This window comes from Pelodiscus sinensis, chromosome 8 (genome assembly GCF_049634645.1).
Source record: "Pelodiscus sinensis isolate JC-2024 chromosome 8, ASM4963464v1, whole genome shotgun sequence".
In the NCBI taxonomy this organism is placed as follows: Eukaryota; Metazoa; Chordata; order Testudines; family Trionychidae; genus Pelodiscus; species Pelodiscus sinensis.
The window spans coordinates 70745416-70772661 of record NC_134718.1 but is presented as its reverse complement, the minus strand read 5'-3'; the positions used below and the strand labels follow the sequence as shown (position 1 = coordinate 70772661).

General features: G+C 46.0%; 1 protein-coding gene across 2 annotated transcripts in view; it reads left to right on the top strand.

Annotated features, from left to right (window-relative positions):
- Positions 1 to 8045: 8045 nt before the first annotated feature.
- The window catches only part of CFAP58 (cilia and flagella associated protein 58), a 97580-nt gene continuing 78379 nt past the window's right edge, over positions 8046 to 27246 (top strand). For both annotated transcript variants that reach the window (XM_075935520.1, XM_075935519.1), the window contains exons 1-5: positions 8046 to 8130; positions 13018 to 13299; positions 20375 to 20523; positions 22765 to 22921; positions 24787 to 24981. In XM_075935520.1, coding sequence (XP_075791635.1) covers positions 8122 to 8130; positions 13018 to 13299; positions 20375 to 20523; positions 22765 to 22921; positions 24787 to 24981 — 792 coding nt within the window. In that variant the 5' untranslated portion in view covers positions 8046 to 8121. The remainder of the gene's footprint in view (positions 8131 to 13017; positions 13300 to 20374; positions 20524 to 22764; positions 22922 to 24786; positions 24982 to 27246) is intronic.

Below are 27246 nucleotides of genomic sequence, written 5' to 3'. Positions count from 1 at the left end.
AGGTTACTGGCTCAATTCCAGTTTAAGATCAAATGTTGTTACTAGTTGATAGCTCTTCTGGGTCCTATGTATAGAAGGTCGGAAGGTTCAGTTCAATTTGTAATGGGCATGTGCTCACATCTCCGTTTAATTTTGGAATAACAAAAATAATTGATATAAAAAATCAAACAAAACAAGATAGGCTCAGAGACTAGATTTTAATTGGTAAATGTCAGTAAATGTTGATTTCACTGTTCACTGATAAATGGATGAAGAAATATTTCATCAATAATAATCAAAATCTACAAATAGGAAAGAAAGAAAATTGCTGTTTCAGAAGTTATTAGAGTTTGTTTTAAAGATATTTTTTGTGTATTTTGACATGTGATGTTAACAATCTAACAGTTATAAACTTTAGCTTTTTGAATCTCAGTGCTTGCTGTCATTAAGTTATTTACCAGCACCTGCATAATGTCCTGCAAGTGCAAACATTTAAGTAAATCAGAATTCAAAACATTTTTGTAATGAACATTGATTTTATCTGTCAAAACGATAACAAAAACAAAATTCTGCCATGCTAACAAATAATCAAACAATGAAACAACCCACAACATTTACCAATGACTAGAAACAAATCAGGCTTACTTTTACTAACAATATCCCGCTACTTTTAGTACTGCAAAAAGTGACCCAACTATGGGAGAGGAAGCCAGATTCTATTCTGCCCTGTGAAGAGAAGATTAAGGGCTGACTTAATCACAGTCTATAAGTGTCCACGTGGGGAACAAATATTTAATAATGAGTGCTTCAAACTAGAAGAGAAACTTATAATACAGTCCATTGGCTGGAAGCTGAAGCTAGACAAATTTAGACTGTAAACAAGGGGCAAATATTTGATAGGATAACTAACCATTGGAACAATTTACCAAGAATCATGGTGGATTCATTGGCTGTTTTTCTGAAAAAAAAAATCTGATCTTGGAATTATTGGGGAAAGTTCTGTGGTCTGTGTTACACAGGAAGTCAGACTAGACACCACAATGGTCCTTTCTGACCTTGGAATCTATGTATTTATGAACAAATCAATTTCAGTTAAATTCTACTGACAGAATCCTTATTAGTACTGGTGATGGTGTATGAGGCTGATGAGCACAGCTGGATATCCACATCCCAGAGGAATTTTCATTGTTGGCCACTAGAAAAATGAAGTTGTGATTTGTAATCTTAGCACATTTCTGGACAAATCCTTCTATACTCACATAAATCATCCTGTTAATTCCACCAATTTGCAAAATTAAATACAGTAGAAAATGGACCAACGTATGGAACCTCAAGCACACTTGCCTATTAATTAGGCTATTGTAGATCTTAAATATTGATTAATTAACATTTGTAATATACTCTGGAAATGTAATGGGCTGATTACTAATAATTACTATGATGGCGTAGCCACGGCATCGTTGTGGTAGTACAGCGCCACCTGGTGATTTTCGTTCCGACAATGCAAAGGTGTACAAAGACATAAAAACCAAGTCCCCTGCTTTCTGTTATTTCTTCTTTTTATCCTTATTTATTTTATCATGCCCAAAGGGGTAATATGCACTTTACAGAAAAGACATAAAGTGATGGTCCCTGCCCCAAAGAACTTACAGTCTCCTGGGGGATGTTATGATAAGATTTTACTGCATCTTTATACCTCTGCAGAGGCCCATAAATCCTTCCTTGCTGAATAATGGCTTATCACTTTTATGTCACTACAATTTAAAGTACACATCAAATTATTGGCATAGAACTGTGACCTCAAATACGTCCTAAGCAACAATTTCTATTCAAGTTACCAAATATTGCATGCCCATACATCTGGAGATTACCTGGAGAATCAAGTATCAGAAGGGTAGCCGTGTTAGTCTGAATCTGCAAAAGCGACGAGGAGTCCTGTGGCACCTTATAGACTAACTGAAGTGTAGGAGCATAAGCTTTTCGTGCCATGCATCTGACGAAGTGGGTCTTTGCCCACGAAAGCTTATGCTCCTACACTTCAGTTAGTCTATAAGGTGCCACAGGACTCCTCGTCACTTCTGGAGAATCAAGTTTAGGATAAAGATCTCTGTCCTAAACTTTTCTGTTCAGTTAATTGATACAGCTGATTCTGCTACCTGATTATGGACTATTAATGTCACTTGAGCCAAACCAGAATTGTTACAAGAAGACACAAACAACACCTTAAATGAAATAAAACATTTTGAATCAAGTTCATCCCTGTTTTGAATGGAATCCCACCATAACTGCACCTGGCATAGAATCATACAAGATTAGGGTAGGAAGAGACCTCAGGAGATCTAGTCCAACCCACTGCCAAAAGCAGGACCAAGCCCAACTAAATCATTCCAGCCACGGTTTTACCAACTCTGGCCTTAAAAAACTCTATGGATGGAGTTTCCACAGCCTCCACAGGCAACCCATTCCATTGAAAATTGAATGGGTGAAATTTGTTTAGTTTTTCCTAATATTCAACCTAGACTTCCCACATTGCAACTTGAGACCATCACTTGTTGTTCTTATTGCATCCTATGTTTGTTTTTGCGTGGTACAGAGAATTTTGGCCCTTACCATCACCTGTAGAGGGACTTAAAGGGAGGAAGGATAAAAGCTCACTTTAAAAACTAAATTGAGATGAGTGTGATGATGGCAGATCAGATCATAAATGAGCTCATGACAAGGCCCCTAAGTTTCACTGAGCATTGACCAATGCATGGCTCGCCTGCCTGTTAAGTTGAAAAGAATATTTCCATATGATGAAATGCTTGTAGGTGTTGGTGGCAAAGCTCCAGCTGTTCCCTGTGGGTCTTGCACTATTGGTGGATAGTGGTAGCCTTAGAGGCTCACTGTGGCCCTCCACAAAGCCTCTTTCTCTTTATTCAAGGCAGGAGCCACAGCCTACTGAGCCACACTCATCACAGGCTAGTTCATAAGTTTGGGGTAAAATCCCCTCTGGAGCCCTGATCTCCCTTCTCAAGGCAGAGGTTGAGCTATTGTGGGGAGGAACCCAGGCCCACCTGCTATACCAAGTTCCAGCCCAGGGACCCTAAGGAGGCAGTAACAGGCCTCTCAATCTGGCAGTTTTTCCCTGGGCCACTTCCCCAAATAATCCCTCCTAGTAGCTTTCCTTTTGTCAGTCCTCCACACAGCATTTCCTCCTTCCTTGCCTGGGGGGAGCCCTTTTAAAGTGGTCTTAATTGGCTGCAGGTAACTAATCAGCCTGTAGCTTCTAACAAGTTCTGATTGACCCCGGTGCCTATCTGATTATGCGGGACTTAGGTTTGGCCTTTTTTTACTCAGGAAAGAGAAAACTGTTCACCCAAGTTCCAGAATGTATTACCTCCACCATGTAGAATAGTGATAGAAATGTAGCCGTGTTAGTCTGGTGTAGCTGAAACAAAAAACAGGACTATGTAGCACTTTAAAGACTAACAAGATGGTTTATTAGGTGATGAGCTTTCGTGGGCCAGACCCACTTCCTCAGATCAAATAGTGGAAGAAAATTGGCACAACCATATATACCAAAGGATACAATCAACAAAAAATGAGCACATATGAAAAGGACAAATCAAATTTCAGAACAGAAGAGGGATGGGGGGGGAGAGGTAAATGTCTGTGAGCTAATGATATTAGAAGTGATAACTGGGGAAGCTATCTTTGTAATGGAGACCCATAGTCTCCTATAGACAACCACCTAAGCTCAAGATGATTCTTACCAACAACCACAGGACATACCACACTAATACCAACCCTGGAACCTTCCCTTGCAACAAACCCCGTTGCCAGCTTTGTCCACATATTCACTCTGCTGATACCATTATTGAACCTAACCAATTGAGTTAGATCAAGAACACATATTCCTGCTCATCCAGAAATATAATTTATGCTATCATGTGCCAAAAGTGTCCGTCTGCTATGTACATTGGACAAACGTCTCAGACACTTCGCCAAAGAATCAATGCTCACAAAACCGATATTAGACAGGATCACAAAGAAAAAACAGTTTCTTGCCATTTCAACCAGAAAGGGCATTGTCTCAATGACTTGATTACCTGCATCCTGCTTCAAAGACCTTTTAAGACTACACTTGAAAGAGAATCCTCCGAACTGTCATTCATGCTTAAATTCGACACTTTACACCTAAGCTTAAACAAAGACATTAATTATCTTACTCATTACAAAGATAGCTTCCCCAATTATCACCTCTCATATCATTAGCTCACAGACATTTACCACTCCCCTCCCACCCCCCTTCTGTTCTGAAGTTTGATTTGTCCTTTTCATATGTGTTCATTTTTTGTGATTGTATCCTTTGGTATATATGGTTGTGCCAATTTTCTTCTACTATTTGTTCTGAGGAAGTGGGTCTGGCCCATGAAAGCTCATCACCTAATAAACCATCTTGTTAGTCTTTAAAGTGCTACATAGTCCTGTTTTTTGTTTTACCTCCACCAGTGAGTGGCAGACAGCTGGTCTGAGTCTGTCACAGTGCTGTGTGTATTGATGTATTTTATAACAGATGTAGCTCATGGTAAAAGGTTATATTGAATGTTCGCACAGTAAATCTCTATATTGCGTAGCTCCTAAATAGGAAAGAAGCATTAATGAATTAATGTAAAGTCCTGGGTTTGCACACAAGAAGACTCAAAGAAATCAAATGAGCCACTATGAAATATCAAAGGCCAAAGATTTTGTTGATTGCTCCTCCACACCCACACCTGTGAAAAGGAAACACGTATGGATACTTGTTTCATCCATTTGAACTCAAGGAAGAGAATAAAGATTCCTGACCAGAAGAAACCTGAGGGAAACCTTTCTAGCTAAAAGCTATTTAAGGGATTCAACAAAGTACCTAAGGAGGTTGTGGAATATCTATCACCGGTGGCTTTTAAGAACAGGGTTAGACAAACATCTTGCAGGGATGGTGTTACTTAAGTGTACTTTATCCTGCCTTGGTGTGGTGGGGATTGATTCGATGACCTCTTGAGGTTCCTTCCAGCCCTACACTTCTGTGATTATCTGTAAGAAGGACATTTGAAGCAGCATCAGTTCTTTGATGCAGCTCTCTTCTCTCCACCCCTATAATTTATTTTTGATTGTCTATCACATTAGAAGCTGATCTCTCAATCCTTCCTCATATAAGAAACTTTCATGGTAAAGAAGAGTTGGTGAATTGGATCCTTAGGTTGTTAGGTCTTTTGAGCAGAGACTTATCTTCTTCATTTGTTGCACTCATATCATATAATACTAGAGAAATAATAAAACAAGGTAAAACAAGACTAGATGTATGTTTTTAATTAGTTTGCCCTTGGGTTAGAATCTTCTATACTGTTTCAGCATGACAGAAGTTTTATACATGAATCATTTACCTTCAGAACACAGTTTAAAATTCATGATTACCCATTAGGCCTGAAAATCTCCATTTTGCCATTTAATTGGTAAAACAAGGTGCTAGTTGTTTGTCCCTCATTTGTAGACACGGGTAAGAAAATTTTATAATGTATTATTATTTGTTTGTGTCACAAAAAGTCCTGGAAGACCTAACCAAGATCAGGACACCAGTGTACTAGGCATTGTGGGAAAAAAACCATATTAAGACATAGTCTCACTAGATCAGAGCTGGAAAACAAAGGATTCCAGGCTTTTGGACCTATGGCCGGGGGCCTGGAAGCCCTCATGTTCCTAGAGAACAGGTCCTGCAAACAGGGACACCCTCACAGCCTGTTAGGTGAGCTGGCAGGAAACCATGCAGGTTTCTATGGGAATCCCATCTGCAAACATTTTGATTTTAATAAAAAACCATGATGTAGTTAAAACACGTAGTTAAAACACGTAGTTAAACAATTCCAAACCAGCACCACTCACTACAGGCCTATGATGTATTGTAAGCCCCACTTTACAGCTGAGAAAATTGAGGCTCAGAGGGATTAGGGCACTTGGAGACTGAAAGATTGGCACCAAAATCTATATTAAGGACCTAAAATAAGTTGCCAGTTTCTTAAAGATGCTCAGTACCTGCATCTTCTTGAATTCTGATATGAAATACTTGAATTCCCTTGAGCCAAACATTCAAATCTCTGCAGGCCCAAAGTAATCCTTCAACCTTCTGAGGCAGATAGTAGATGTGTGTGACTCTTCCAGATGAGAACATAAAATCCGTTGAGCTGTCTACTCTGGGCAGATGTTTAATAATATTAATAAAATATATTACCTCATCCAACTTGTCTCTAATAATCCCCAGGCATTTGCTTATGAGTAGCATGTCTCAGTGTCCTTCACCAAAATTCCCCTTGGCTGCACTGATGGGCTATGTACTGGGTGGTGAGCACCTCATGCTTGCGGCTGCATTTCAGAGGCATGGTGTGTAGCATGTAATAATGTTTTGGGATCCCTTGCTGGAAACGCTTTAACAGAGAGAGATGAGAAGGAAGAGGATAGGATAGGATAGAATCAAAGTTGCCTTTCCCCAAGTTGGGTATATCTGTTAGGTCCTCAGTACCAGTGCTCTGGGTTTGACAAATGCTGCAACCTCACTGTGCTCCCATTTTCCAAAGCTATCTAAGCGGTATGTGTGTGTGCTGGTGTTTATCTGATTTACACCTGAGAACCTGGGGTTTGGGAGGCAGCAACCGGGAGACTATCCTCTATGCAGGAGGCTTAGGGGGTAACGGGAATTGGCTGAGTGTGGGGACCCTGGCTCAAAAGAGGGCTGGCATGAACCTTGGAGCAAGGGCAATGATGGGCATATGTTATTGCCTTGTTGGTGTGCCTCTCCTCTTTTCCCACCTTCTGCCCTGGTGATCCCTCTCATCACATCGCATTCCTCACTCCAACCTCCTCCCCACACCCACCAACCTCCATCTATCCCAACTCATCCTCACTGCTGCTGTCCCCACACCTCCACCCTAATGACCCTCACCTCACCCCCTGTACTCTGCCCCATCCCCATACCCCTGCCCCAGTGACTTCCTGCTGCCTCACCTAACTCCCCTGCTCTGTCCCTGCATTCCTGCCATAGTGGCCCCTTTGCCTCACCTCACCCTCTGCTTCATCCTGCACCTCTGCCCTACCTCTATTCCCCTCCTCCTGCCCTAGTTATCCCCTGCCCTACCTCACCTAATCCCCCGCCTTGCTCCATCCCCACACCCCTACCCTAACAACCCCCCTCCTCACATCTCATTCCTCTCCCCAACCCCCACCTCTCCCAACTCATCCTCACTGCTGCTCTTTTCCCACACCCCTGCCCTAGTGACTCCCTACCCCACTGCCCCACCCCTCCTGCCCCATCCCCCACACCTCTGCCCTAGTGACCCCCTGCCCCACCCCCCTGCCCCATCCCCCACACCTCTGCCCTAGTGACCCCCTGCCCCACCCCTCCTGCCCCATCCCCCACACCTCTGCCCTAGTGACCCCCTGCCCCACCCCCCCTGCCCCATCCCCCACACCTCTGCCCTAGTGACCCCCTGCCCCACCCCTCCTGCCCCATCCCCCACACCTCTGCCCTAGTGACCCCCTGCCCCACCCCCCCTGCCCCATCCCCCACACCTCTGCCCTAGTGACCCCCTGCCCCATCCCCCCTGCCCCATCCCCCACACCTCTGCCCTAGTGACCCCCTGCCCCACCCCCCCTGCCCCATCCCCCACACCTCTGCCCTAGTGACCCCCTGCCCCACCCCTCCTGCCCCATCCCCCACACCTCTGCCCTAGTGACCCCCTGCCCCACCCCCCCTGCCCCATCCCCCACACCTCTGCCCTAGTGACCCCCTACCCCACCCCTCCTGCCCCATCCCCCACACCCCTGCCCTAGTGACCCCCTGCCCCACCCCTCCTGCCCCATCCCCCACACCTCTGCCCTAGTGACCCCCTGCCCCACCCCTCCTGCCCCATCCCCCACACCTCTGCCCTAGTGACCCCCTGCCCCATCCCCCCTGCCCCACCGCACCCCCGCCCTGCCTCGTCTCTGCTGCGCTGTCCCAGGCCCCCCCCGCGGAGCGCGCGGGCCGGTTGCTAGGAGGCGGGAGGCGGCTCCGTACACAGCCCAGAGCCCAGAGCCCGGCCCGGAGCCTCCCCCAGCGCCTCCCCGCCCCGCCCCGCCCGCGGCACCATGAGCGAGGTGAGACCCCCCGGCCGCACCGCGCCCCTCCCCCCCCGAGAGCCCCTCCCCTCCCCCACCCCCGTACCCCTCCCCTGCCCCCCGTGTCCCCTCCCCCACCCCACCCACCGTACCCCTCCCCCTGCCCCCGTGTCCCCTCCCCCACCCCACCCACCGTACCCCTCCCCCTGCCCCCGTGTCCCCTCCCCCACCCCACCCACCGTACCCCTCCCCCTGCCCCCGTGTCCCCTCCCCCACCCCACCCACCGTACCCCTCCCCCTGGCCCCGTGTCCCCTCCCCCACCCCACCCACCGTACCCCTCCCCCTGCCCCCGTGTCCCCTCCCCCACCCCACCCACCGTACCCCTCCCCCTGGCCCCGTGTCCCCTCCCCCACCCCACCCACCGTACCCCTCCCCCTGCCCCCGTGTCCCCTCCCCCACCCCACCCACCGTACCCCTCCCCCTGCCCCCCGTGTCCCCTCCCCCACCTCCTTCCCCTGCCCCCCGTGCTCCTCCTGCCCCCACTTTACTTCCTCCCCTCACCCATTCTCTTCCCCCTCACTCTCGCCCTCCCTCCCTCCTCTTCCCCCGCCCTCTTCTCACCTCCTCCTGCCCCCGTCTGCCCCCCACTTCTCCTCCCCATCGCCCTTGTCCCTGTGTCCATGCTGCCCTCTTCCCTTCCCAGCTCTCCTGTCTCCTTCCCAGCCCCTCCCTGAACCCCCTTCCCAGCTCTCCTGTCTCCTTCCCATGCCCCTCCCTGAACCCCCTTCCCAGCTCTCCTGTCTCCTTCCCAGCCCCTCCCTGAACCCCCTTCCCAGCTCTCCTGTCTCCTTCCCAGCCCCTCCCTGAACCCCCTTCCCAGCTCTCCTGTCTCCTTCCCATGCCCCTCCCTGAACCCCCTTCCCAGCTCTCCTGTCTCCTTCCCAGCCCCTCCCTGAACCCCCTTCCCAGCTCTCCTGTCTCCTTCCCAGCCCCTCCCTGAACCCCCTTCCCAGCTCTCCTGTCTCCTTCCCATGCCCCTCCCTGAACCCCCTTCCCAGCTCTCCTGTCTCTTTTCCCAGCCCCCTGCTCTCCCCTTCCCATACATCCACAGTGGCCTCTCCTCCCATCCCTTCTCTCCCCCCTTTCTCCTCATCCCCCTTCCCGCCCTCTCCCCCTTTTCCCCTATCACCTCCTCTCCTCCCTCTTCTCCCCTTTCCCCCTCTCTTCTGCTCTTTCCTTCCTTAGCATCTCAGCCCATCCCAACCCCGGGCTTGTGGCTCCTACTCTCTGGGGGTACGTCTACACTACAGCGCTAATTCGAACTAACTTAGTTCGAATTAGTTAATTCAAACTAATCTAATCTAATTAGTTAATTAGAACTAATCTAATTCAAACTAGCGCATCTAGACTTAAAAACTAGTTCTAATTAGCGTTTTGCTAATTCGAACTAGCATGTCCACACTGAGTGGACCCTGAACAGAGGTTAAGGATGGCCGGAAGCAGTGCTGGCAGAGCATCAGATTAGGACTTAGAGCGTGGAGCTGCTGTCTCAGGCTAGCCGAGGGCTGTGCTTAAAGGGACCCGACCCCCACCCCGGACAGACAGTTCTCAGGGGTTCCCCGCTTGCAAAGCAGTCCTGGCTTGGAGTGCCCGGAGTACCCACACTGGGCACATCACAGCACTCGGCTATCAGCTTGCCACAGGCTGCCATCCGGAGGGGGGGTCAATCAAGGGGCTTCAGGAGAGCTTCCACCCCGAGAAGCCCACAGAGCCACCCCAGTCCTCCCCATCGGGGGCTCGTACCCCATTCCTCCCTCACCTCCTTCCACTTACCCCTCCCTAGCTCCCCTTCCTGATGTACAAAATAAAGGACACGTGTGTTCAAAAATAGAAACTCTCTTTATTGAACAAAACTCGGGGAAACTGGGAAAAGGAGGTGGGAGAGGGGAAGAGAGAGGGAGGGAAAGGGGAGGACAACTAAAATGATCAGGGGTTTGGAACAGGTGCCATATGAAGAGAGGCTAAAGAGACTGGAACTTCTCAGCTTAGAAAAGAGGAGACTGAGGGGGGATATGATAGAGGTCTATAAAAGCATGAGTGGTGTGGAGAGAGTGCATAAAGAAAAGTTCTTCATTAGTTCCCATAATAGAAGGACTAGAGGACACCAAATGAAATGAATGGGTAGCAGGCTTCAAACTAATAACAGAAAGTTCTTCTTCACAAAGCAAATAGTCAACCTGTGGAAGTGCAGGAGGCTGTGAAGGCTAGACGTCTGTTAGTTCGAATTAACTTTATAGTGTAGACATACCCTAAGAGAGCAGTGCCCTGGGCTGAAGCCTTCTGCACAGCTTCCACCCAGCTGTAGCTAAGGATGAATCCACTTTGCAGTTCATTGTGACCTGGCCTTTTCTTGTCTTCTGTCCTTTGTTTGAAACTGTGCCGATGTGGATTGCTGAAGTTCTGGGCAGAGATGTCACTGGGGCTGACCAGACTGACGCTAATACTGTTTATCCCATCCACATCATTTTGTTTTCACACGCACATTTCTATCAGCAAACGTTGCAGAGTTTACAACGATTCGAGACGGCTGACTAGATGGTGGGCAAAAATCTGCTTGGTGGTGCACCCGAAGCTATTTCTGATATTATGGAAGACATATATAGAAAGACTTTTAAGTAGCCAATACTTTTGGATACCTCAGGTTTGGTTTCCATCTTGAGACATGTTGGTCCTAATTTTCAGAGCTCCCACTACTTTGATCAACTTTAATTGGAGGCACGGTGCCAGTCATTTCTGAAAACCAGGTCCAGCCAAGCACCCAGAAAACAGGCACCGCAAATTGTTGGCCATTTAAAAAATAATCTAATCCAGTGTGTGGAACCAATTCTTTTTTGCTGCATCACATACAACAGTGGACTTACATCAGGGGTGCATTTAGTATAGCAGCGGCCTCCCTCCTATATGAAATTCACGTTCCATTCTATTTTTTAAATAGATATCCATTAATTCCACTGAAATAGCTTGACCTTCAGACAGTTGGAGCTCTTGGAACTGAGCATGACTACCTATGTGTGTTGCTGGTTTTAATGTCATGTCACCAAAAAAGTTTTACCAAAAATATTTTTCTTACCAACACACAAAAAGATGAACCTAAACTCATATAATTAGGATGCTATTACTAAGCTCAAAGAATAATATTTTAAGTGTCAAATGAATATTGCAGAGCACCTTTCAATTTAATTAGTCTTTGATGAAATGGCATATCCAAATACGGTAGATGGAATAAAAATACATTTAGTCTTAAAATATGAGATGAATGTTTTACATGTACTAGAAAAGGATCAATTACTCACAAGCTGACTTGGTGCGATTCTCTTCTCACACCAATTTCACACTGGATTAACAACTATTTTAATGAAGTCATTATAGTGTAAGTGAGATCAGAATTCAAGTCTTAGACATTAGAGAGAAAAAGCATCCATTTTGTCCATTACCCTTTGGCTCATACATTATATTTTGGACTGTCCCCACTTGACTGAGTTTTAAATGTGCTAAGCAGCAGAGATTCCACTGCTTCCTGTCAGACATTATTCCACGCTCTTGGGAACTGTTTTTTCCCCCTATTTCTGATATTCAGCTTACATTTTCTTTGCGCAGTTTCATCCCATGATTTCCTACAGAGTTTCAGATAAAGACAGACCTCTGGTTTGAATCTGGAATCAAATCCCAGTGAGAACGTCTACAGAGATAGGGAGGCTTTGGACTCATTGTTCTAAGTCAGCTTGGCATAGAGGAAAGGCTGCATCACAGTGCTGAAATCTAGATCAGAATTTACCTACATTTTGGTGGGTAGATGGGTGGGGAGGATCTGGTGTTGCTGTCCCCAATTTTAATTTGTCCAAATATCCTGAGAAACACAATCCCCTGTAATCCCAAGTAATTAGGAAGAATAAATCCTGCTATTCTTATTCACCAAGTTTCTCCATGTAAATCAGTGGGACTACTTGTGGGACCAGGAGAGTAGGGTGTGACCCTGAGTATGCTGAGTTGGTAACCTACATATATGGAGATTTCTTTTTGGAGGCGGAATGGTTTAATGGGGTCGTTTTCTTTGATTAGCATGGAACTCTCACTACTGTGAAAATAGGAAAATGCTATCAATAACTGGTGAGTGGGGTCTGCAGAGCCAAGGTTGGCAAAATCTGTCTGCACAGCTGAGATTAATCAAAACTCCCTGTGTGACAGGGCCAATGGTAGAGCTTCCTGGTGATGGGATGATACTGTCAGTAGCAGAGCCAAACTTGGCTGAGAGACAATGACGTGCTGGAAATATCTTTGCAGAAAATATGTATCTGACTGAAGGATGTGGGGGATGCAGAAAAAATGGGGTTAAAGTGCTCAGTTAAATAAGTATCTGATGCATTCTTTAAAGGTTGTAGCTATAGTGGCTTTTTTTAGACTTAGCTTTAGCGTCGTCATGCTCAATTTCAGGAGCTTCAACAGTCTGAAGGTTAAGTTATTTCAGTGAAATTAATGGATAGCTATTTAAAAAAATAGAATGAAATGTAAATTTTGTATGGGAGGGAGCTGCTACACAGAACGTTTATATCATGGTTAGTTACCAATGAGCTGTCATTAATATGAATGGTTAACTGGTTAACCGGTAAGCATCACCCTTACCGGGTGATGCTTACAGTTTGTGGTTAACCGGCCGGGGCTGGAGCAGCGTTCTCTGGGTGGGAGCGCTCAGCTCATGCCCACAGCAGGCGGGTGCTCCAGCCCACTAGGAAGGAGTGTTTAACTGATTAAACAGGATTTTACATCCCTAATGAATATATTGCTGTTATCTTTTGTGGTCATCTGCTGGCAAAACTGAGATTTTTGAACTCTCCTTGCTAATTGATTATCCACCTCATTTAATACAGGAAAAGTATGAAAAACTGTGCATAGAAGAAAATGCCTTTGAAGCACTGGAAAAAGATTTCCAAGACATCATCGATGAACTTAAGGGAGATAGAAGTCTGGAGAAATTCCGGATAGAATATGAGAAGCTCCACACAGTTATGAAGAAATCCTACGAAAATGAGAGGCGTCTAATGTCAAAATGCAGGGAGCTGAATGCAGAGATTGTGGTGAATTCGGCGAAAGTGGCTGCAGCCCTGAAGCTCTCTCAAGATGATCAGTCAACGATAGCGTCACTGAAGAGGGTAAAATTTAAATACAATTAAGTATAAATTGTAGTAATAAGCTGAGGGAAATTTTTCATCAGTTCAGTATCCTGAAGAGATTATTCTGATATAGAGAAGTAGTATGAGTTAGAGGACTGAATGTAGAGTTGGGAGCTAAAACCTTCAGTCTAACCTTTGCTCTGCTACTGACTTGCTGAGTTGCATTGGGCAAGCCATGTCATTCTAATTCTGTGCTTATTTACACAAATCACGCTATCTCTGTTGGCGTCAAAGGAGTTACTAATTCTGTGTGTAAGCTGATTTATCTGTAAAACAAGGATAATAATTATGCCACAGGAGCATTCTGAAATTAATTAGTTGATGTTTCTGAAATGTTATACAGGCAGTCCCTGAGTTACGCGGATCCGACTTATGTCGGATCCGCAGTTACGAAGGGGGCTTTTCTCGCCCCAGAGGACGGGAGCGGCGGGACACCCAGATGAGCTGCGGTCCCGCCGCCCGCATTCTCCGGGGCGAGAAAAGCTGTTCCCCGTCTCCCTGGTCTGAGAGCAAAGCCTCGGAGGACGCCCGCAGCGGGATAGCCGCGGTGCGTCTGGGCTATCCCGCTGCGGGCGTCCTCCGCGGCTTTGCTCCGTGTCTCCCTGGTCTGCTGGGGGGGGGGAGCGCAGCTAGTGCCCCCTCCTCCCCAGCAGACCAGGCTTTTCTGCCCACGACGCCTGGGGTAGAGCAGCTGGGGCGCTGCTGGGTTGGTCCCGCAGCGCCGCTCCTCGGCGCTACTGGACCAACCCGGCAGCACCCCAGCTGCTCTGCCCCAGGCGTCCTGATTCAGCCGCTGATCAGTAAGCCCGAGGCAGAATTGCTCTGCCCCCGGCTTCCTGGAATCAGCCGCTGATCAGTTTCAGCAGCAGCTGACTTGGGGATGCCTGGGGTTCTTAAGTTGAATCTGTATGTAAGTCAGAACTGGCATCCAGATTCAGCCGCTGTTGAAACTGATCAGTTTCAGCAGCGGCTGAATCTGGACGCCAGTTCCGACTTACATACAGATTCAACTTAAGAACAAACCTACAGTCCCTATCTTGTACGTAACCCGGGGACTGCCTGTATACATTTTAAATGTTGGCAGGAAATAAAAAATCTGTCTGCCTGTTGCAAGTAGGAGTTTTCCAGGGAAGTGACATCAACTTTTGTAAGTTTTCATTTAAAAAATTAAGCATCTTGTCCTCATGTTTGAGAAGACAGCCTTCTATATGTGATCAGAGCATAAATTCTTGGGAGCGCTGTCATCCCAAGACTTTAGACAGACAGTTCTTGTGCCTCTGCTCCTACTCAGAGCTTTCCCAAGTTGCTGCAGAATGAAAACTTGGAACCTTGGAGTTTTTTCCTGTTGTTAATCAGATCCTTGAACCTCTCTAGTCCGGCATTCTCTGGTTCAGCGATATCCAGGATCCAGCATGATTTTAGTTAGTCAATTGTCCATTTATTGTGGGTGTGGCCAAGTTTTCTGAGGTACCTTAACACTTGTGTATAGCCACCAGTCTGTTTTCTGTGCTGTTATTTAGCTCTAAATTACCCCAAAATATCTTCTAAGAGACCAGTGAGCAGGGGAAGTGCTGGTAATGCTGCTAAATGCAAGCATGTTTTTTATGCTTCAGCTACTCGTTTCCTTGTGCCAATACAGTAAAATTGTATGACAACACTAACGCTTTGTTATGAAGAGAACTGATAAGACTTGGCTAGGTGTGGGCTTTTATAGGTTGTATCAATAGTCATACATTATTAAGCAGCACTGTGAGCGCTTTTCCATTTATTTGCCTTGGTGAAACAAAAATAAAGAGTTCCACCCACTATAACATTGACCTGCCGTGGTTCTCCAAATTCTCTGGTTTGGCACCAGTCAAGGCCCAGGCTGCTGGACTAGAGAGAGTCAGTGTGAAATTGACACAAATCATGTCAATTTCACGCTGCTTCTGTCTTGTCCCTCTCTCAGCCAGAGTGGAGGCAGGCTCTGAAACTGTAGACTAACAAATGGAAGCTGGGGAGTGGGATACAGCAGCAGAGACTCCCCCCAGCCATAGAGCAGGGGTGGAGAACCTCAGGCCCGGGAGCCAGATGCAGCCCCTGTCTAGCCTGGCTCTGACTCCCACTGCTCAGACTCCCCGGCATTGAGGAGCCTGTGCTGGTGCTTCAGCTACCCACTGCCCCCCAGCAGGGCTGGAGCACACAAAAATTACTAGGCTGGGGCCCTCTCAGCTCTGTTGTGGGAGGGGAATGTGGGGAGTGTCTTTCTCCTCCTCACTCAAGGGCCATGTCAGTGAGATTTGTGTTTTGTTTTTGCTTCTCGCTTATGGGCGGCCCCCAACTGATTTTTCTGTGGGTCAGTGGCTCTGACCCAAAAAAGGTTCCCTGCCTCTGCCATAAAGGGATGTACAGAGTAACAGCACCCACCAACGTAGCTGCTTTGAAACCAGTGTAGGAAAGGTGTTGGGCAATATGTTACAGTTAGAAACAGTGCAGAATAAACAGCTCATAAGAGATATTCTTATAACACACAGGCCTGTGTTGATGTGGGGGCAGAAAGCACAGGTATTTCTCAGCTTTGATAGGAGGCTTAATGTTTGGATGAAATATTCTGGTATCACTATAACATTATAACAAAAATGTTCTTGTCATGTCTGAAAAACACTTAATTTGCTATTTCTCAGAGAAACTCTTCAGTTGCTATTGATTTTTTTCAGAGGGCCCTCAAAATTGCATGCAGTTTTACCGTCAGAAATGGAATCCTATGACTAATCCTAATTTCACTGTACTTCGCTGTAATTTCACTAATTGCTTTGGAAAGACCGTCAGATGTGCTTAATGCAAACTAGCAAGTAGATTCAAATCCCAATACAACTTTGAAGCATATTTCCTTTACTACATTAAAACAAAACAAAATAGCCGTTTTATTGCAGTCTACATTGCAATAAAATACCTGCAGCATCGTGTGCCAGGGCTCAGGCTGTAAGGCTAAAAATTGCAATGTAGACACTTGGGCTTGAACTGGAACTAGGCTTTGAGACCTTCACAACCTCGCAGGGTCTCAGAGCCAGGGTTTTAGTTTGAGCCTGAATGTTTACACTATAGTTTTATAGGCTTGCAGCCTAGACCGTACAAGTCTGAGTTAGCTACTTGGCCAGCTGTGGCCATGCCAGAGGTCTTCTGTCACAATGTAAACATGCCAGAATGTGTTAGAGAAAAGAGAATTCTACTGAGGCTGTTCCTGTAAAAGCAACATGAATAAAGACCTAAATGTTAGTGACTGACTAGATCATAGAGGTAATGGGTGCAGAGACTTTTCCTTCTAGATCAGCAGGTCAAATCCACAAGAAGGCCACAATCTTCCAGTCTGACTTGTGAGCTTGGGAAAGAGACAACCAAGGGGAGATATGATTGAGGTCTATAATATCATGCCTGGTGTGGAGGAAGTAAATGAGGAAGTGTTATTTACTCCTCCTCATTATACAAGAACTAGGGGTCACCAAATGAAATTAATAGGTTTAAAACAAACAAAAGGAAGGTTTAAAACAAATAAAAGGAAGTATTTTTTCACACAACTCATAGTGAACCCATGGAACTCCTTGCCAAAGGATGTTGTGAAGGCCAAGACTATAAAAGGGTTCAAAAAAGAGTTAAACAAATTCATGGAGGATAAATCCATCATTGACTATTAGCCAGAGTGGGCAAGCATGGTGTTCCTAGCCTCTGTTTGTTAGAAGCTGGGAATGGGTGGCAGGGGATGGATCATTTGATAATTCCCTGTTCTGTTCATTTCCTTTGGGGCACCTGGCATTGTCCAGTGTTAGAAGACAGGACGCTGGGCTAGATGGGCCTTTGGTGGGACCCAGTATGGCCGTTGGTATGTAACAGCAGAGGCCGAGCCCTGTACCCTGTGAAGTCCTGTTGAAATGTTCAGGTGCAGAAGCCAGACTCTTTAGATTAGAATACAGGATAGTGGCCAGGTCAGTAGGGATCAATTGATGTTACCATCTAGGCTGCTCAGTGCTGTGTTTTTACTGTTTTAGGCCATTTTCTTATGTGCACCTCACATAATAGCCCTTGGTTGAGAGACACATCAGAGAAGGCAAGTACTGAATTGAACTACAGAGAACGAATTTCACGCTTGCCTCTATGATCTTCCACCAGGTTAGGATGGAGGGATGTTGTCAGAGCAGTATGCAGAAGCATGCACTGCCCTGGCTCTGGCTAACAGGACTTCATTCTCTAGGGCTGACAACTGTTAACCCGGCCTCCACGATTTTAGGCTTGGTCTATGCAACAGGCTTATGGTGGTGTTACTATATCACCCAGGGGTGTGGAACATCCACGCTCCTGAAACAAGCCGTTATCCTGACAGAACTCTTGGTGTAACAGCACAGTATCGATGGGAGTAAGGGTGTTAGCTGTTGGGTAATTGAATAGTCGAGTAAATGCACGAATTCTTAGCAATTACTCGACTATTCTGTAGTTCCCAGGGGCAGGACCAGCAGCCAGTGCAATCCAGCCTCACTCCCAGGGAGCCCCCTGCCACCCTGCACTGCTGTCTTCGTATCAGAGTCAGTGGTGTGGGGTTCCAGGTGGGAGCTGGTCTGCGAGGGGAGCCAGTTTAAAAAACAGCTCCCCACGTGGACTGGCTGCCTGCTACTCCATGCTGTTGCCTCTGTTGCCTCTGTATCTCCCATCGATATATATATACCACCTCTCTGAGAAGTGAAATAACTATGCTGCTGGGAAAAGCTCTCCTGTCCCTATAGGCAGTGTCTTCACTAAACACTACAGCAGCTCTACTGCACCCCTGTATGTATAGGCAAACTCTCAGTCTTTGAACAATTAAATTAGTGCAATCACTTTTGTTACTTAAACGCCAATAAAACAAAGCAGTTACAGCTTATGAACTAGGTACTTCATAATTACCAGAAATCTTTTCCGCAAATTTTCTGAACGACTGTTAGTACAAACATCAAGTACGGCTCTGTTTCTGGAGTTAATTATGCAATAAACTGCAGTGCATTTTTAAATTACTAATTATAATCTGATTATCTAAAAGATTATGACATGCTCTGTGTTCTCTAAGCCCTAGCTTCCCAATGAGTTTGACATGAGAATGTGATTTTTAAAAATAGACATTTCCATCATCAGAGATTTCCTTCTATTTAATCTTCAATTTAAAAGAAGCAACCTCCTATAGCCCCATCTGAAGTTAGAAACAATTAGTTGAACTATTAGTTCAATTAGGTAACATTAGGTGTGGTCCCCTTCTAGCAGAAATAAATGTCATAAGCCTGATTAGGATGTCTCCTGTTTACATCTTGCCCTAGATCCGTGTGTATGCAAAGTGAATTTTTACCATTGACAGGGAGCGTAAGGATCTATGGGCACAATCCTGTAACCTTTACTTTCAGGTGAGAAGTCATTACTCACCAGAGTAGTCCCATTGAATTTCACGAAAATACTCACCTGAGTAAAGTTGCAAGTTCAACTGACGTTAATAAAAAGATTCTCCATGACTTTAGTGGGGTTGGGTGCAAGTGCCTATGTAGAGTTGCATTGAAAGGTTTGGGATCTAAATCGGAAACAAGTCTCCAAATTCCTAATAAATCTGGCATTAGATTCTTAACTAGTACTTTTTGCTTGAGTTTCTTTTCTTCTTCCACAATAATGTGAGTTAGAGACAATTGCCAGCCTTTACTGTTAACTTCCGTACTGCCATCTGTTTGTTACACAACCTTGATAAGATATTAAAGGGACACTCTACACTTGAAATCTAGTAAATTTAAAAAAATGTTAAAAACTTCTTCAGATACTACAATTGTGCCTTAGCCACTGGGCAATTTTTGTGGTGTCACAACCACACTTTCCTATCACAAAAAGGTTTCTTCTCTCTGGTTACTGGGTGGGTGAAAGACAGCCCCCAAGACTCCCCCCTAAACAAACAAACAAACAAAATAAAGCAGACTAGGGCTCAGATTCTGTAAAATATGTGGGCATCTGCCTAAATGTAAGCATAGAGTACTTCCACTGCAGCTCTAAGTACCACTTAAAGTAGAGACATGTGAAGTCAATAGGACTACATATGGGCTTAAAGTCAGGCACTTCGGGTATGTCTAGACAACAGGGTTTTGTTGACAAAAGTGGCCTTTTGTTGACAAAACTATACCTGCTTCTACACTACCGCCGAGTTCTGTCGACATAATGTCGACAGAACTCGGCAGTTTTGTCAATGGCGGTAAACCTCATTCTGCGAGGAATAACTCCTTTTGTCGACAGAATTCTGTCAACAGAAGGTGTTATTGCATCTACACTGTCCTTTGCATCTACGCTCTCATGTCGACAAAGACTTGCTTTGTTGACAGAACTGGATGTAGTCTAGATGCTCTTTGTCGACAGAAGTCTGTAATCTAGACGTACCCGTAGTCAAGTGCTTTGCTAAAGCAGGGCATCACTAACTCTCTATATAGGGACAACAAAAGTGATTTTGTGGAATAGTTTCCATGGCAGGTATTGGATGGCCTTGAGGGGCCATGGAGGGGGAATACAGGTGCGGTCATCTTGAGCTATAACATTCTCATCAACCAATCAAACAAACAAACAAACTGGAAAAAAGTCTTCCCCTCTTCTTGCAATCTCGGTTATAATGATTGTAGGTGTTACTTGTAACTACAGTAGATGGAATATTTTAAGACAGAAATGTGGTTTTTAATGTCTTAAAATGTGACTTCTTAGAGAGTTGAGTGGGCTTTTGGCCATAAAACTCTTACTAATTTCAGGGGGAGTCATGAAACCAAAATCCAACAACAAGGCTTTGCAGATTTAAAGACCAATGTGTCTATTACAGAACAATGACTTAATTGATCCTCAATTAAATATAAATGGATGGCACTTGACTGACCCAGTATAATGTCCACGGAAAGAGGAATCTGATATATATCTAAATATGAAAAAAAAACCAAAAACTGTATTATTAGTTAACCAAGACAAAAATAATGACTTTCCAATTTGTTGTTCATTCTGAATCCAATGTAGCTTGTTAAACTGTTTTTCCATGATGTTCTACCAGGAGATTGAAAAGGCCTGGAAAATGGTGGATGCAGCCTATGACAAGGAGCAGAAAGCAAAGGAAACCATTCTCTCACTGAAAGAAGAAATTATGAACCTGACGAAATTAGTGGAGCAAGGATCTGGATTATCATTGGGTCAAGAGCACAAGTAAGTTGTCTCCATGGAGGAACAGGAGAACCTGATCTAATTCAATGGAGCTGTTTCTCCCTGGCCCTGCATTGTGTGGAGTCATTCACACCAGTGCAAGGTGAGTGTAAATTGGAATAGTTGTGTTTTATTTCCACTGTGCATTCGCTTTTCACTGGTGTGCAAATGACAATGCAAATTGCAGGACAACAGAAAATCAGGCCCATTGAGTTCAATGGATGTTGGATCAGATTATCAGCTTTCCTCGAACTTGCCAGCCTGTCTTGTCTGATCTGTGCCTGATTATGAGAGCCTGATCCTGCAAACAGTGGTGCTGGAATAGTTTTTATAGTGGGGTTCTGAGAGCCATTGAATGAAGCTGTAAATCCTGCATATAATGGAAAACACTTCAAGTCAGGGGGTGCTGCAGCACCTCCCCACACCCCTACTTCCAGCACCTATGTCTGCAAATATTTGCATTCATAATGGCAGCATGGCCTTGTGGGGTGGCCAAACTTACTGATTTTCCAAGCCACACTTGACAATTTTTAGATGATTAAGAGCTGGGATGCATGCAAGGGCACCATTTTGGGATAGCGGAGGAAGGGGGTGGGGGAGCAGACTTGCCTACCGGATGTGGCTCGCTTTTCTTCCCATTCCCCTGACTGTCAGGGAGCGAGGGGAAAATATGTATTTTCCATGAATTACACCTCTGCCCATCTCTTCACCAGCCAGGAGTGAAAGGCATGCCCAGAAGCCATGGACTTTCCCCTCGCTCCCCAAAAGTCAGGTGAACAGGAAAAAAAGCAAGCTGTGTCCCAGTACTGCAGGCGCAGGTACTGGAGCTGAGGGCCTCAGTCCTGCAGGGTGTGCCTGCTGGGGCTCAAGGCTTCTACCCTGTAGCAGGTGCCTGCCAGGGTTTGGGGCTTCAGCCCTGAGCTCCCGCTGTTCACTGGACAGCAGCCTATAGTCCTTGCTGCAGGACAGAAGCCCCAAGATCCTCCCCCAGTCTGGTAGGTGGAGAATAGAGGCTGGCGGGGGCAGGGGCATGGTTTCATGATTGGTACTTTACCTGTAAAAGAGCCGCATGTGACTTGCGAGCTGAAATTGCCCCCCTCCCCCACCGACTAGAGACTGGAAGTGGGAGAGCTGGCTACTATTCCCAGCTCTGCCACAAGCCTACTGGTATGTCCTTGGGCAAGTTGATTTTATTGCTCTCTGGGTATGTCTACACTAGCCACCCTAGTTTGCACTAGGGTGGTTAATGTAGTCATACGGAGTTGCAAATGAAGCCCGGGATTTGAATTTCCCGGGCTTCATTTGCATGATCACGGCCGGCGCCATTTTTAAATGCCGGCTAGTTCGGACTGCGTGCCGCGCGCCTACACGCGGCACGAACTAGCTAGTTCGGACTAGGCTTCCTAATCCAAACTAGCTGTACACCTCGTTCCACGAGAGACCAGGGATAGCTTGACTGTTAGCTCCTCAGATCAGGGAGTGTCGTTTATGGCTCGTGCTGCAGCAAGACTTCATCAGTATAGCCACCGCCGTCAGATGGGTTGCAAAGAGAGTGGATGCAGCAGTGCAGGGACCCTGGAAAATTGTGCAAAAATGAGGCAGTAGGACGACTTTCCAAGAGGCACAGGCTAGAGCAGCTGGAATTTTTGTCTTTTCTTGCAACCATAAGTTTGGGGGATTGGTGGGATTTTTAGACCCAAGAGGGCAGTGAAAATAAAGACAGCATTATTTATGGAGCAGTAGAATAAATGTTGGGTCTGTCTGCCTTGTTCATGGCTCATGAATATAGTATGTAGCTCATGTATTTGATTGGCAGCTGCAGTGAATTAATTCAAAAGGACTTAAAAATGAAATAAGTGACTTTTAAACTCCCAGTAATCGCCAAATATCTTGTTCTGGTATCGGTGGGCACGTCTATACTCACGAGAAGATTGATGCTGCGGAGGTCGATCTTCTAGAGTTTGATTTACTGGGTCTAATGTAGACCCATAAATTGAACACTGAGGGCAGCCTCCACCAGCGTCCGGTACTCCTCGTTCTGCAAGGAATAAGGGAAGCTGATGGGAGCACACGCTGTGGGAATGTCAGCACGGCTTGGCGTAAGGTAAGCTGACTCTAGCTACGTATTTTGCATAGCTGGAGTTGCGTACCTTAAGCCGACCTGCCGGGTCTAGAATAGACCAGGTCAGAGAGAACCCTAAAGGGGAGAGTGATATTGTTTGAATATTGTTTCCTTTATTCCAGTGTCCGGGATTTGCTGAGATTTAAGGAAGAAGTAACAAAGGAGCGAGACCAGCTACTGTCAGAGGTTGTGAAGTTACGTGAAAGTCTAATCCAAGCTACAGAGCAACAGCAAGAATCCGAGAAGGCAAAAAATGAGGCAGAACAAAACATCGCTCAGGTCGGTGCAGCTCACCAGGTTGCAATAGTTGTCTTTGTCCTAAACTGTTTCCCACCTTAGCAATTTATTTCCATTGACTACTCTGCCGCTGCCTGCCATTTCACATCCCAAACCTTTGCAGCAGGCACAGTGAGGAGTTCATCATCAGCGCGTTTCTCCTTTGCCCGATTTCTCTGCTACATTCTTTGCAGAGCAGTTTGTCAACTCTAGACTCTGTCCACTGCTGCCAAATCTCCCGCATTCGAAGGCGATGTCAGAGTCACAGTGTCCTCTCACTTTGTGGATGTCCCCTCCTGCATTTGAAGCCTCCATATCTGCAGGAGGCTTTCTATCCCTGAGGGTTATCATACTGTGAATATGTTCTTACTACAGACGCCTGCTGGAGGTGAAGAAGGATGAGAATATGTCAGAGGACATGTAAATGGGGAGAGAGCAAGAGGACAGGGAATGGTGGGAGGATCCCGGAAGGAGAGGTGAAAGGAATATGAGTGTGGTATGGGGGGCTGGCATGGGACGGTCCTCTCTTCTCCATCCCAGGGGTAGAATCTCATGTCCCTGGGCTGCCTGAGTCTGCGACCCACCCTGTACGACTGGTAAAACACCTCTGGTTAGGCCCCTCTTCTTGGGGACAGATGGCCTAATGGCTAGAGTCAAGGCATGGCCCCTTAAAGCAGGGTGGGAAGGGCTACTAAGGCAAAGTCAGTACATCAAAGTCAGAGCCTGGCCCTTTAATGTCAGGCCGGATGGTTCAATAGCCAAAGTCAATAAGTCAAAGTTGGCCCTTTGATGCCAGGCTGGTCGGCCCCCGGCCCCAGGTCGGGGAGTCAGGAAATCCAAGTCAAGGGCTGGCCCTTTAAGGCAGAGCTAGATGGCTCAATGACCAGAGTCAGTGAGTTAAAGTCCGAGGCTGGCCCTTTAATGGAGATCCAGAGATCCTAATGGCCAAAGTTACGGTGGGGGAAGGGAGGTTGCTGTTCCCCGGTAGGGGGACCCGGGCCCACCCTACTCCACCGAGTCCTGGCCTATGGCCCTGTGAGTGACATTAAGGTCCACCACTCCCTCGGTGGGGAATCCAACCGAAACAGACAGAGGATCTCGGGGTGGGAGAGGCTGCTCCTGCACCGCCCCCCCGGGCCGCTTCCTACCATCTCTGACAGGTCGGTGTCCCATGTAGCAGCTGGGCTTTCTTGCTCCTCGAAGGCCTCGTATCCTTGGGAATCTGCGGGGGTTGCAACCAGCTGTCGTCGGGGCCTCCGCTGCTCTTGGCTCTGGCTCTGGCTCTGGCTCCTGTGGCTGCTGCTGCTGCTCAGGAGTTGCAACCAGAGGTCCTTCTCCTCCACCAGCCTGCCCAGACTGAGCCTCTCCACCAGGCTTTTATACCTGGGCTACAGTCTGAGCATGCCTGGTAGGGCTGCAGGGGCAAGGCTCCTCCAGCTAGGATAGCCTGGTTAACCCCTGCCTATTCAGAGTGGGGCTGGCGCACCCCGTCACAGGGGCAGAAAGAGACAGCAGAAGGATGAGGAGGGGAGAATGAGAGACCTGAAATCAGGAGCAGGAAAACAGAGGGGGAGATATCCTTCTTGCTATGCCTTCTTGTCAGGTATACAGAGCAAAGCAAGCTGGGGTCATGCTCTGTACTGCCATGCGGGACACCTAGGTTCCATAGCTATTCCCCTTGTGGAGGTGGTTTACACAGAGTGCTGGGAGAGCTTTGTCCCAGTGCTTCTGCCATGGCCACATTGCCATGTTAAAGCACGTCCGCTGTTAAGTGTAGATAAAGCCTAATAATAAAAGAAAACTGCATTTGATTTGTCTGAATACAAGCCCCTAAGTTCTTTCTTTTCTCTGTCACCATGTGACGGCAGTTCCAGCAGGAAATCCAGATGCGTCAGAACGAAGCATCGCGGGAGGCTCGAAGGAAGGACAAACTGGAGAAGGAGCTGAAGCAAATGCAAGTGGAAATGGACAACAAGCAGGGCGAAATAAAGGCACTGCAGCAGCACATGCTGAAGAACAAAGAGGAGCTCCTAAAACTGGAGCAGCAGCTCAAGGAACAGAAGGTAAGGTTGGTGGTACTGTGCTCTCCAACACAAACTGGGAATAATACCAGAGTCAGATATCAGACACAGTGGAAATGAGATTGCTCTCTTACCATTTCCACAATAGGCGGAGGGATGGAGACAACCCATTGGATTATCAAGATGATCTCTCTGTCAATGGAGGGACTATCAAAGGGTGCATCTACACTGCACCCTTGGCTCGAAATAAGATACGCAATTTGCGCTATGCAAATTGCGTACCTTATTTCGATTCTTTCTAAATAGGCTATTTCGAAATTTGGCGCATCTGCACAGCACCAAATTTTGAAATATAGCACTATTTCAAGACATCCCTTATTCCTTGTGGAACAAGGTTTACAGGGATGCTGAAATGGCGTGTCCGCTATATTTTGAAATAGCGTACGCGTTCAAAAGATGCTGGGTAGCTATTTTGGGATACCTCTGATATCCCGGAATAGCATTGCAGTGAAGACATATCCTAAGACTATACACAGATGCCCCCATTGAAATCAACAATGAGTAATGCCTAAAGACTTGTGGCAAGATATGACCTCAGGATTATTATGCGTGGTAAAAGGAGACTTTCTATACTCTGGCCAAAATGCTGTTCTGCTTTACTCACGTTAATGCATTAGGTTAGTATTTACAATGAAACCTAAAGGATTTAGGTGCTCAATTGCCAATGCAAATCACTGAGATTAGAGTGCCTAACCCCCTTAGACTGGGTTGAAACATGTGGACAAGGGGGATCCAGTGGATGTAGTATACTTAGATTTCCAGAAAGCCTTTGACAAGGTCCCTCACCAAAAGCTCTTAAGTAAAGTAAGTTGTCATGGGAAAAGAGGGAAGGTCCTTTGGCGTATTGATAGGACTGGTTAAAAGACAGGAAACAAAGGGTAGGAATAAATGGTAAGTTTTCTGAATGGAGAGAGGTAAGTGGGGTCCCCCAAGTGTCTGTCCTGGGACCAGTCCTATTCAGTTTATTTATAAATGACCTAGAGAAGGGTAAACAGTGAGGTGGCAAAATTTGCAGATGATACCAAACTCTTCAAGATAGGTAAGACAAAGAAGACTGTGAAGAGCTTTAAAAAGATCTCATCAAACTAAGTGATTGGGCAACAAAATGGCAAATGAAATTTAATGTTGATAAATGTAAAGTAATGCACATTGGAAAACATAATCCCAACTATATATACAATATGATGGATACTAATTTACCTATAACTACTCAAGAGAGAGATCTTGGAGTCATTGTGGATAGTTCTCTGAAAATATCCACTCAGCGTGCAGTGGCAGTGAAAAAAGCAAATAGAATGTTAGGAGTCATTAAAAAAAGGATAGAGAATAAGACAGACAATAACTTATTACCTCCATATAAAACCATGGTATGCCCAGATCTTGAATACTGCATACAGATGTCATCGCCTCATCTCAAAAAAGATATATTGGCATTAAAAAAGGTTCAGAAAAGGGTAACAAAAATGATTAGGGGTGTAGAACGGGTCACATATGAAGAGAGATTAAAAAGACTGGGACTTTTCAGCTTAGAAATGAGGAGACTAATGGGGGATATGATAGAGGTCTATAAAATCATGACTGGTATGGACAAAGTGAACAAGGAAAAGTTATTTACTTATTCCCACAATATTAGAACTAGAGGTCACCAAATGAAATTAATAGGTAGCAGGTTTAAAACAAACAAAAGGAAGTTTTTCTTCACTCAGGGCACAGTCAACCTGTGGAACTCCTTGCCAGAGGATGCGGTGAAGGCTAGAACTTTAACAGGGTTCAAAAAAGAGCTGGATAGATTCATGGAGGTTAGGTCCATCTGGTTATTAGCCAGGATGGGGAGGAATAGTGGGTGTCCCTAGCCTCTGTTTCTCTGGAAGTGGGAGACAGGGGAGGGATCACATGAGGATTACCCATTGTGATCCCTCCCTCTGGCCACCTCATTGGCTACCTTCAACTGACAGGATACTGGGCTAGATGACCTTTGGTCTGACCCAGTATGGCCATTCTTATGAAAATACCAGTCTTGGTATTTAAATCCTAATTAAAATAGTAATGCACGAGAGTCCGATATTGTTACTTTCTTATGGACAAGTTATTTATTACCCACTTAAAGCTTTTTGTTTTCCACTTGGTGGTTGATGATTTTTAGGACTCTTCTTGCAAAGATCACGGTGATTGGGACCAAATGCCCCAACAGATAGTAGTCAGAGTGGCAGGCTGGCAGGCTGGACTCTGATGTCGTATTTCCAGTTC